Below are 12,551 nucleotides of genomic sequence, written 5' to 3'. Positions count from 1 at the left end.
GAAATCACGCTGGCATCGCATAGCATGTTACTGCTGCCCCAAGTGATTAGTGACATATTAATACCATCAGCTTACTCTTCTCTCAACAGGCTGTTTGTCTCCTTTCCTTCCATATTGGTGTCTTTGTTTCTAGATGGCGTGTTCGGTATGGTGAAACCCAGTTTCCCTGTGAATATATTTTTCCATTGCGAAAGTGATGCTGAGGTTTGCATAAAGTACAAAAGCAAGGAAGTTATTATGAGTCTTTATAAAACACAGGTTAGTCCTCAACTGGCGGGAGTATTGTCTCCAATTCTGGGCAGCGCACTTTACATGGAAGGATGTGAAAGCTTTAGAGAGGACTTAAGAGCATGGTTCCGGGGATGAGGGACTTCAGTTATGAGGATAGATTGAAGAAGCTGGCATTGTTCTACTTTGACAAGAGAAGGTTGAGAGGAGATTTGATGGAGGTGTTCAAAATCATGACGGGTCTAGACACAGTAGATGGAGAGAAAGTGTTCCCTTTTGCAGATGGGTGGTGAACCAGAGGACACCGATTTAAGTTGAATGGCAAAAGAACCAAAGGCAACATGACTTTTTTTTATGCAGCGGGTGGTTAGGATATGGAGTAACTGAAAGGATAGTAGAGGCAGATTCAATTGTGACTTTCAAAAGGGAATTGGATAAGCACCTGAAGATTTAAAAAAAAAAATGCAGGGTTACAGGGAAAGGGCAGGAGAGTGGGACGAGCTGAATTGCTCTTGCAGAGAGCTGGTATGGACTCAATGGACTGACCACCTTCTGTGCTGTAGCCATTCTATGATTCTATGCAGTAAAATAATCCTGTAAAATCCAAAGGTTTTGATAAACATGGTGTAATGATAAATCTGATTCCATTAAAAAAAAGTTTTATGGACATCATTGGCATGATGTATCATAGTGGAAATTAGGTTTAAAAATATCCTACAAATAACATTGAGATATGCAATAGATTGCAAAAATCAGCAATGCTTAGATTGCCAGATGAACTGAGCTGAATAAATGGGTGTCATCTTCTGTCGAAATATAAGTATTATTTACCTTGCCATATCTAAAGTGTTAGCATGTCATTAACCTATTATGACAAAAGCAAGCTAGAAGATGATGGGACCCAGTCAAGAACTGAAAATATTGGTGGGAAAACTCCTGGCGCCCAGAATGATACTGTGTCAATTTTGTATGTAGAGAGAAGCCACTTTATTGGTGTCCCAACCATATGTCAGTTACAGGAAACTGTAGTCCTGGAGTGGAGAAGGTTTTGGGGGTGGAGTGGGGTGGGTGGTGGTGGGTGGATGTTAGGAAATGCTACAGAGTGCACTGTGGATCAGATTTGTGACCTGTTAATACAAGGGCCTTAAACTTGGGAACGCTGCTCACTGGGTGTAGATCATGAAGGGAAAGGATTCTCAATATTTTCTGAGGTTGGTGGGGAGGGGACTGTCTTTTTGTGACAGTCAGGAGGGGGCAAAATTATTGGGGCAAAGTTTATAAATTTGACATTTTGTGAATTTTTAAATATTTGTTATACAGTAATTTCATTTTTGTGATAAGTAATATGGTAGGTCAGGAAATAGCAAAGATATTGGAAAATGTTTGATTGGAATTTGATTATTAGAGGTTTTTCGTGGAATGTGGTTGGGGAGAGAATTGAATTTGGGGAGAAGGGTTTTGCATATCATTGGTGAACAATGAAAATAGAATTAAAGTAGAAAATAGCCAATTAGAAAGGAGAAAAACAGAGGCTTAAAGATTTAGCCAATTGGTTGCTTGATGGTCATAATGCAAATTGACCAGGTACATAGCAGATACAACAATTTTTTTTAAAGAGGTATTTATCAAAGGAAAATGCCTTAAAATCAGTATTGTACCTCTTTCTCACTTTAGCATTCGAAATATAAATATGAGCTTGGATTTGTTCAAGTCTGTACTACAAGAACTCTCATCTCTGTAGAAACTGCTCAGATGTCACACTTGTGTTTTTAAGAACATAGGAAATAGGAGAAGGAGTAAGCCATTTGGTCCCTTGAGCCTGCTGCGCCATTCAATAAGATCATGGCTGATCTTATTGTGGCCTTAACTCCACTTTCGTGCCTACACCCCATAATAAACTTGCCTAACATGGGGCTTGAACCCACGATCCTGAAATTACGTGTCCTACACTCTTATCGATTGATGTAGCCTGGCACCATTTTTCAATGTCCTTCAACCATGTTACTTGTGTCTTCCGTCATTTTGGTACCCTCATTCTGTTTCGTATTTTGCATTGCTAGCCTGGGCACTTCCCTTATATCAATCATTATATGTGTAGAGATATTCTGTGTGCTTCCATGTAATGCAATAAGAACAGTGTTTCACTGAAAAATAATGCAGTTTGTTCCCCGTTCCCATCAGTAGGTTGCAGTAACATTTGGGCAGGATTCTACTTGTGACTTAATTTTTCAGTTAGAGAGTTGACTTCACCCTCGGAATAAATGCTATATCCTGTGCAACCCTTCATATTTTCTATGTGTAAATGGAACAGTGGCACATTCCATGACTAAATTACATAGAGTGGGGGGGAGGTGCGGTGGGGTGGAGCAAGTGGAAAGTGAGTACTGAATACTTAACGGGTGTTTTATCTTCAAATATTGGATGATAATTTGTGTGAAATGCAGCTTGTATGTTAGTAACACACTGAAGTCCTCATTAGGATTTTTTTTTTAAAGAGCAATGTTTGTATTTTTACTGGCAAATCCACTTAAGGCTGTTGAGAATAATGTTGGTTCATCCCGAGCTGCTATTGTGTGAATTAAGAGAGTAGTTGTGCACCCTGCTTGTTTCATATTTTTGGATTCATCGAGCAATAATACTTAATATGCTTCAGTTTCTTCGGGCATACCCTCCCATTTGTTCCGCCTATCCTGTGGACTTTTATTTTGTGCAAGTATGAATTCGGCTTGATCAGCACAGGCCTAGACCCATGCATTGTTCATTATCAGAAGTGTGAGCTAAAGCGAGCTGACATTCTCCCTGCTCAGCAGGGCAGTAAACCGTTGTCTATCCTTGATGCATAATTAATAGAGTGTGTTTTTGTTGCAGATGGCGGATAGCTAGCAAGGCGCACTCATGACCATGATGGCTCAGTTTCCCACAGTCATGAATGGTAAGCAGCTTACTCTTACTTCACTTTGCTTGCAGTATGATTGGAAGTGAGTGGAAATTTTTCCTCTTTAGGATTTCCCCATGAAATTCAGCAAACTGATCTGTATGTAGTATATTGCTATCAGCGATATAGTAAATTTAAAGTAAATAACCCCAAAAATATGAACACTACATGCTAAATCAGACTCCATGAAATATGGCCAGTGTTTTGACAAAATACAATGGTTTAAACAACTTTCCAGTGAGTTATCTGCACCCAGCTTCACATACCTCTGAGTTTTTAGTTCATTAAGATGCAAAGCTATGCTGTCCATCTCATGCAGGTTAATTCAAGGAAACTATTATTCCATTTTCTCCTCCATTGTTAGTTTTTTTTTCTTGCTGGCTTGTCCTGGTACATCTCATTTACCTTTTCCTGTCCCGTGCTGTGCACTGTTCCCTGCCGCAGTGGATCAGTGACCTGCTGCTTCTAGTCTCTACCTTGCTGCCTTGCAATAAGTTGGTGGGAGATGTGTGACCATAACCTGTATTGACTTGCTCTACTTTTTGTATCAATTTGTTTGACTTCTGTTGTGTTAAATCTTCTTGTGGGGAAATATTTTGGCCTGTTTCATGTCATCCCTTGAAGGTGCCGCAAGATTGATAATTTGCTGTAGAAGAAATTGATGGATCTGCATCCTGCCAAACCAGTGATAGGTCTACCAGTCATGCCTATGTTCTGATTTTAAAGTTTCAGGCGTCTATTGTTCCTTTTGGCTCACAGGTTTTATATACGTTGAAGTATATGTATAGGTTTAAACAGGTTGGGAGGGTAAAAGGGGGAGGGGTGAGTATAAAATTTAAACCTTATACTGCTAAAGCAGTGTTTGAGAATGCGACTATTCTTCAAATAAAGTGCTCCACTTTTTAAGATGCCTGCATGTTGTAATTGTGTTCTGACCATTGGAGGTACTTTTGCTATTTTGTAATCAAAAATATCATCTGGGGGTACCATAATTAATAAATTCCCCCTGATGGCCCTTGCAAATATAGCATTTGTCACTTGCTGGATACATGTGCGGACTGCAGACAGCTTAATGTAACAGCTATCCTGTGGGATGACTTGGAAGGATCCGATAGCAGAGGAAAAGGCAGGTCTCCTCTGCCATGTCCAGGTATGTGTGGAGGAGTCTATCAAGACAGTGTTATATTTGGATTTTTAATGGTTTCAACATATACATACTTGACTTTAGAGTCTCAAGCTACTCACGTAGGTGAGACCTTCCCTGCACTCTTGAGTGTTTTATACTTGCCCTGATACCTGGATAAATTTCAGGATAAAGAACAGCAAAATACTGCTAAAGATTACTTTAGATATTGATTACATCCTTCTTGCCTTCAAGAAGTGGCAGAAGAATACTCTACTAGACCTTGTTTAGCCTTTAATCAGCGAACAAATTTATTAGAAAAGTTAATAAATAGAAACAATCTATTTTCAAACTTTGCTAATTCCTTATATGATAGAACGTAATATTTGACAGCTGTATTGTAATTGTAATAAATTGTCTCACATCACGCATCTTTTTCCCTATTATTGATGGTCAACTATCCTAATCAGTAAACTTAAGAAGTCAGAGAAAGACTATATGCGAAGACTCCATGTAAACGTTGTCAATTTGACCAGTCTAGACTAAACATAGAAACATAGAAAATAGGAGCAGGAGTAGGCCATTTGGCCCTTTGAGCCTGCTCCGCCATTCATTATGATCATGGCTGATCATCCAACTCAGTAGCCTGTTCCTGCTTTCGCCCCATTTCCCGCTTTGATCCCTTTAGACCCAAGAGCTATATCTAACTCCTTTTTGAAAACATTCAATGTTTTTGCCTTAACTGCTTTCTGTGGTAGCGAATTCCACAGGCTCACCACTCTCTTGGTGAAGAAATTTCTCCTCATATCAGTCCTGAAAGGTTTACCCCGTATCCTTAGACTATGACCCCTGGTTCTGGACTCCCCCACCATCGGGAACATCCTTCCTGCATCTACCCTGTCAAGTCCTGTTAGAATTTTATAGGTTTCTATGAGATCCCCCCTCACTCTTCTGAACTCCAGCGAATATAATCCTAACTGACTCAATCTCTCCTCATATGTCAGTCCCGCCATCCCAGGAATCAGTCTGGTAAACCATTGCTGCACTCCCTGTATAGCAAGACTAGTAAATTTCTCTGAAGCCATCAAGGGTTTTGTGAATTTAAATAACTTTTTTCTAAATCTAAAAGGAGCTCCTAACCAAATGCATCTCCATATATAGACCTGGATTTTGCGTTGAGGATAGCAGTGAGGCTAACGGCGCTCATTGTTACTATGGAGTAAATCAGACAGCAACTTTGAGTACACGCACAATCATTTATATGTAGAAATCTGGAAGTTGCGTTTCAAGCTACTCTGCTCCTCCACAGGCAATGCCTTGCCATCAGATCTGGCATTGAAATCAATGTGAGGGCCTGAAGTTGTGATACTTACCCACTAATTGCCCACTAAACAAGGCAGAAAAATTAGGCTGGTGCATTCAGGTATGTGAATTTTTGCAGGCATGTTCAACCATAATTAATGTCAAACAGCCCCTCTAGCATTGAAAAATTCATTTTTAAAGTGTGGAGTCTCATTCCTTCAGAATTAAATTGGCATGGAGATTTGAAACACTTTTTTTTTACTTTTCCTGTCTTTCTTCTATCTCCATCTGGTTTAGAGTGTGCGTGGCTCAGTTTGGGTACTTCTACTTGACTGGTTGAAGAGCTTTACTGCTTCTTGCCTTGCTCTCACACGCCACAGATGCCCTTTAGAGGGCACCGTGTTGGATCAGACACCCAATAATAGCAAGTCATCTTTCAACAACCCGGGTATTGCTGTAAGCAAACATTTTATCAAAGCTTTTCATCTTCCATTCATCAGGGCAATTCGCAAGAATACCAATGTAAGGGAAAGCAACAAATTTATACTGTATGAGAAGAGAGTGGTTGGCAAATGGACTCTGGTACATTACCATGGAGAATGCACCAGTTTATGGTGACTGACAGTTAACTGCCAAGCTTTGTTTGAAATTTAACCCAGGCAGCTTGACTCTGATTGGTCAAGCCATTGCCCTGAGGAATGAACGAGCGAATGGCTGTCACTTATTTTGTTTAGCTGAAACAGGGGCAATGTGTGTACATGTTCTTTCTGTCTGCAATGAACAGGGCCATGTGTATTAATATATGTAGCTTCCATTACGCGCAATGCGCCACACTGTGAGCCCAACTGACAGTCTCAGTCATTGATATGGATTGTAAATAGCTGAGGCCCCAGCACTGACCCATGTGGCACTACACTAGTGCCTGCCAACTTAAAAATGCCCCATTTATCGCTACTCTCTGCATCCTGTCCTTTGACTAATCCTCCATCCTCGCTAATATATTACCCCCAATACCATGAGCTCTTATCTTGCATATTAACCTTTTGTGTGGCACCTTATCGAATGTGAATAAAACTGACTTTAACTTCCTTTTGTGCCTTGAATTAAAGGAGTCATTACTAAACTAAAACATTGACAAAAAATCTTGATTATCATCACACTTGGGTCCTGGGGTAGTGATGAGTACAGGTTAAATGCCCTGGGTTTTGTTGTACCTCATGTGCTCCTCATGTATATTTTTTTATTCCTTTCATGGGCTGTGGGCATCGCTGGCAAGACTACATTTGTTGCCCATCCCTAATTACCCTTGACAAGATAACTGAGTGGCTTGCTAGGCCATTTTAGAGGGCAGTTAAGAGTCAGCCACATTACTGTGGGTCTGGAGTCACATGTAGGCCAGACTGGGTAAGGATACAGATTTCCTTCCCTGAAGAACATTAGTGAGCCAGATGGGTTTTTATGACGATCAATGATAGTTTTCGTGGCACCATTGTGGAGACTAGCTTTCAATTCCAGAATTTTTTATTAATTGATTTGTTCTTTTAATTAATTAATTGAGTTTAAATTCCACCAGCTGCCGTAGTGGGATTTGAATCCTTGTCCCCAGGGCCTTAACCTGGGCCCCTGGATTACTAGTTCAGTGACATTACCACTGCACCACTGTATCGTTCATCATACAATCCTGCAGCACATTCAAGGATTCCAAAGGAGCCTCCTTGTATGACGCAACTTAAATGGCGGAAAACCAAGAATAATGAAGGAAATTAAAAAGAAAGGAAAATACACAGTGTCAGGCAAACCCCCCCACCTGCCAGGATTGAGACGCACATGATTTCACCACATGAACATTAAAACTTAAAATTGCAAGCCCCTGAATGGAAAGACATTTTTGTATAGTAACTAACAGTGTTGGAACAAAAGGGACCCAGTCGTTGCTTTCCCAATACACAGAAGAAGTGGTCAAACCAGTTTTAGTCACATGACTAGCTGGCTGGAGTTGTTTTGAATTTGAACTCCCAACAAAGGATTTTTAATGGAAACAAAGCCATGCGCTCATGGAGTAAAGATCTCTTCTGGAACTGAAGCAAGAATTACAGCCTCTCTCTGCCTGCTTCCATCTCCTTACCACGGAACTGAATCTTGTGAAAACATGTGAAACTCAAAGAGAGAAAGGTTTCCTATGTGAACAAGGTTTTTATAAGACTACTGGGCCCCAACGAAAAGCAAGACTACTTACAAAAGGGCTACATTGAGCTCGAAGCACCATAACACGATATTGCTTCAAACCCTTCTCTACACTATATTTTCCTCTTCTCTTTTCTGTCCATATCTGCATGTGATATCGCGTGTGCATGCTAGGGTGGGTGCGTTGTATATCCGTAGGCATGAACCGTATTAGAGTTGTAAGTTTTAATAACATTTCATCTTTAAACCTGAGGGAGCCTGTGTGAATTGGTTTCTTTGTCTTATAATTGGAAAACTGTGAAGAAGGATTCACAAAGAGGAGAGTTCAAAACACAGTGTGTTTAAAATTAAACCCTGTTACAATAAGACCAGGTGAAGATAGTAACAGACCCCTAGACACATTGCTCACCTGGTTGTAACAACAGCAAGTCTGGCAGCATCTGTGGGGAGATAGAGAGTTAATGTTTCAGGTCAATTGACCTTTCATTGTAACGGAATAATGAAGGAACTACTGGGGAGGGTGTGGCAAAGTTCCTGAAGCCGTGGAATATCTGACCAGATAATGGAACAAAAAGTAGTTAATAATGCAAAAGAAAGCAGCTGAAACTGTTTCGGAGGTCTGCATTTTAAGTAATCCAGGTCCCAGGTGTGAAATGTAAATTTTGGGCAAATCAGAGCTTGTGTTTTGGCCACTTCTAACTGGAATCAGTTTGAAATTCACATTGCACTGCCCTTGTAAAGTCATGTAAAATTACATAATACTGACATTTCCTGCTTGAGGCATGACTGAGTTCTCCCATCGCAGTGGATTTAGCCATGTATTTATGCCATGAGAGAAAATCCATTTAAGGTTTATGAATATATTTTCCATTGTACAAGTTGAATAAGCATCTTACAGTATTTTTTATGCCAATGGATTTGATTTTATTATACATACCTGTGTGTTCTTACCATCTTGTGTTTGGACTGTGTTTTTGAAAGGTTTCCAAATATAATTACCTGTTCTTTGATCCCTGCTGTCTCTTTCTAATTGTAGTTCTAGAGAAAGAGATGGTAGGCTGATGGACATATTTCTTTGTTGTTGTGTTTTGTTCATCTGTAATCCAGCAACATTTCAATAGTGATGTTAGCATGGTTCCAGCCAGAAATAATTTGTGATACTATAAATAGATATGGCAGGTTTCTTTATAAGAACAGCACTTTAAAAACAATGTGCACAGGCAGGATCCAGTAAAAATGTCTCTTTCGAAAGCTATCAGTGCATCATTTGAGCAGAGAATGTTTTTCTTAGTACTTTTCAGTGTCCTGAATCACTTAGAAAAAAACAGGTGATCTGGTCATTATTTCTGTGCTGTTTGTGGGAGCTTGCTGTGCATAAATGAGTTGCTACATTTCCTACATTACAACAGTAGCTGCAATTCAAAAGTGCTTCACTGGCTGTAAAGCATTTTGGGATGTCCTGAGGTTGTGAAAGGTGCAATTGAAATGCAAGTCTTTCTAAATCAACCCATTCTGTCAAATATGCTCTCTTGAATGTTGCCCCACAATTGGAGGTGTGGTGTGCAATTTTTTTCTTTTAAATGTTGTGAATTTTTTTTAAAGGGTTATGAATTCACTACTTGATGACATAACACTTCCCCACTCCCCCGCCCCAAGCTTCTATCTGTGCCAGTCTTGAGCCAGCAGATGGGGATATGGGTTTTCTGTGGATAGAATCACCTTTTATGCCTCCCTCTGAAGAAATGCCGGCCTGGTAATTTGGCAGATATTGTGGAATTGAAAACAGCTCCTGTATGGAATTATGGGTGGGAACTTACAGCCTACCACTCCCTGATAAAGCATGTTATTGTATGTCATTGTGTTGCACAATCGAGCAAGCATATTAATATTGGGGCAATGTAAAATGTAGACATCTGGGAAATCACAAACTGTAATCTGTCAGTTGGTTTCTTAATGTCAATTTATATCATAAGAAGTTTATCAAGCATAGATCTCAGCTAAGTGATTATAGTATTTTACCTCTTGAACTCATGCTCCTCTGATGTGATGACTGTTTGTCTTATAACCGTTTTCTGCCAATGCTGCTTGTGGATTGCAATACTGATGGGCCTGTCAGTTTGAATCAGTGTCAAGGGCAGTTCTCCATGTTTGGTGGTAATTTTTCTCCCTTGCTGTAAGAAATGCGAACATTCCAGTAGCAGCATTGGCAAAGATTGGAAGCTCAATTGGAGGAAGAGGCAAAGGTGGAGCAATCATTCTTTTGTATTCACGCTCCTGTGCAGAGCATGCCAGTGTATCACTTCATTGTATCACAGTCATCCATCTTACAATGTCTTATCATCAGACCGATTGTTTTTCACTTGAGTCACCGGTGATAAAACGTTTCACTGCCAACCTGAGGTCAGAGAGTTCAGCTGTTGAAATTAAAGATGTGCTATGTTGCGGCACTACTAATATCACCACTGATGGATGAAGGTAAACCTTTGCATAAAGAAATCCCCATTTGTAAAATTCTTTGAAAACAATTCAAGTTGCTTCTAACACTCAGCGATCTGTAGTTTGTGTTTTGCAGTTACACTCTTGTTGCTCTCTTTTGCCAGACTTGAGCCTGTTTCCATTGTTGCTATTTTCAAACTGATAGATACAAGAGTCTTGCTGATAAGTATGTTTAAATCTGTTGCTCTACACCTCTGAAAGCTCAGTCACTTTACTGAATGAGCAGCTGAACTGTAGATACCAGGAAGGTCCCAGATTCCTATTCTTATACTGCATTAAAATGCCAGAAATACTCCAGCTTAGGCAGCATCGACCTTTCATTAGAACTGGCAAAAGTTAGAGATGTAGCTGGTTTTAAGCAAGTACAGAGGCAGGAAAAGGGGGGAAGGGAAGGAAGAAAGAGCAAAAGCAAATGTAGGGTGGATTGCAGGAGTGATTGTGACAAAAGGGATGATTATGTGAGCAAAAGGAGGTCGTACTGACACAAACAACAAGATCCCTCAACAATATGGGTGAAGAGGAGCTGTAAATGGCAACAGCAGAGTCACTACCAGCACCTGCGGCCTTAAAAAAAAAGGCTATAAAATACCTAAATGAAAGATGAGGTGCTTTTCCTTAAGCTTCTGTTTCACTTCATTAGACCACTGTAGTTATGCTGCATTAATTAATTTCATCTGGGGCTGTGGGAGAGGTGTTGAATTTGGTTGAAACATACAGATTGGCTGTTTCCATTTTGTGATCATCCAGTGACCCAAATTAGAAGTGGCCATGGCCATTGAGCGCAGCTGTGATACATTAATAGCCTGCCAATACCCATCAAAGCTCAAAATGAATAATATTTGGGCATGGTACTGGAGGGCACACTGGCATTTCGTGGAATTGTATCCCAGCAAAGGGCTAGCACCTTCAGAAAAAGGGGCAGAACGGAGACTATTACTGGCCCAAGCCCTCAAGTCAGACAGGACTAACTGAAGATGTAATGGTTTGCTTAGAGTTAGACAATCTTTTGCCAAACCTAAACTTAACGATATTAATGCATCACTCCTTTGATGAATTAACTTTTATTTTTAACATTCCATATCCACTTTAAAGTTTATAGATTGTCCTTTTGGAATAAATGGAAACTTGAAATTGACCATGAAAATGAAAATTTATTTAGTATGCTCCTGATCTATAGTTCAGCATCTTATTTTAGGGCAGTATATCTGCACTCTTTAGGTCGTAAGGTCATGAGAACTAGGAGCAGGAGCAGGCAACTCGGCCCCTCGAGCCTGCTCCGCCATTCAATACAACCATGGCTGGCCTCAACTCCACTTTCCTGCCCGTTCTCCATAACCCTTCAACCCATCACTAATTAAAAAATCTGTTTATCTCCTCCTCAAATTTACTCAATGTCCCAGCATCCACCACACTCTGGGGTAGTGAATTCCACAGACTCACGACCCTTTGAGAGAAGTAATTTCTCCTCATCACTGTTTTAAATCTGCTACCCCTTATCCTAAAACTATGACCTCTTGTTCTAGATTGCCCCACAAGAGGAAACATCCTCTCCACGTCTACTTTGTCAATCCCCTTAATCATCTTATATGCCTCAATTAGATCTCATTCTTCTAAACTCTAGAGAGTAAAGGCCTCAAGTGCTCAATCTCTCTTCATAAGACAAATCCCTCATCTCTGGAATCAATCTAGTGAACCTCCTCTGAACTGCCTCCAATGCAACTACATCCCTCCAAGTTTTTTCTTTGGCCTCCTTATCTCGAGAGACAATGGGTAAGCGCCTGGAGGTGGTCAGTGGTGTGTGGAGCAGCGCCTGGAGTGGCTATAAAGGCCAATTCTAGAGTGACAGGCCCTTCCACAGGTGCTGCAGAAAAATTTGTTTGTCGGGGCTGTTACACAGTTGGCTCTCTCCTTGTGCTTCTGTCTTTTTTCCTGCCAACTGCTAAGTCTCTTTGACTCACCACACTTTAGCCCCGCCTTTATGGCTGCCCGCCAGCTCTGGCGAACGCTGGCAACTGACTCCCACGACTTGTGATCAATGTCACAGGACTTCATGTCGCGTTTGCAGACGTCTTTAAAGCGGACACATGGACGGCCGGTGGGTCTGATACCAGTGGCGAGCTCGCTGTACAATGTGTCTTTGGGGATCCTGCCATCTTCCATGCGGCTCACATGGCCAAGCCATCTCTAGTGCCGCTGACTCAGTAGTGTGTATAAGCTGGGGATGTTGGCCGTCTCGAGGACTTCTGTGTTGGAGATATGGTCCTGCCACCTGATGCCAAGTAT

General features: G+C 40.8%; 1 protein-coding gene across 1 annotated transcript in view; it reads left to right on the top strand.

The window, feature by feature from the left end:
• LOC137367121 (intersectin-2-like) overlaps positions 1-12,551 on the top strand; it is a 128,695-nt gene that overhangs the window by 38,188 nt on the left and 77,956 nt on the right. The window contains exon 2 of the mRNA XM_068028558.1: positions 3,097-3,160. Coding sequence (XP_067884659.1) covers positions 3,124-3,160 — 37 coding nt within the window. The 5' untranslated portion in view covers positions 3,097-3,123. The remainder of the gene's footprint in view (positions 1-3,096; positions 3,161-12,551) is intronic.

Source organism: Heterodontus francisci, chromosome 3 (genome assembly GCF_036365525.1).
Source record: "Heterodontus francisci isolate sHetFra1 chromosome 3, sHetFra1.hap1, whole genome shotgun sequence".
Taxonomy (NCBI): domain Eukaryota; kingdom Metazoa; phylum Chordata; class Chondrichthyes; order Heterodontiformes; family Heterodontidae; genus Heterodontus; species Heterodontus francisci.
Note: the sequence above shows the minus strand (reverse complement) of the source record. Positions and strands in the feature narration are given on the sequence as shown.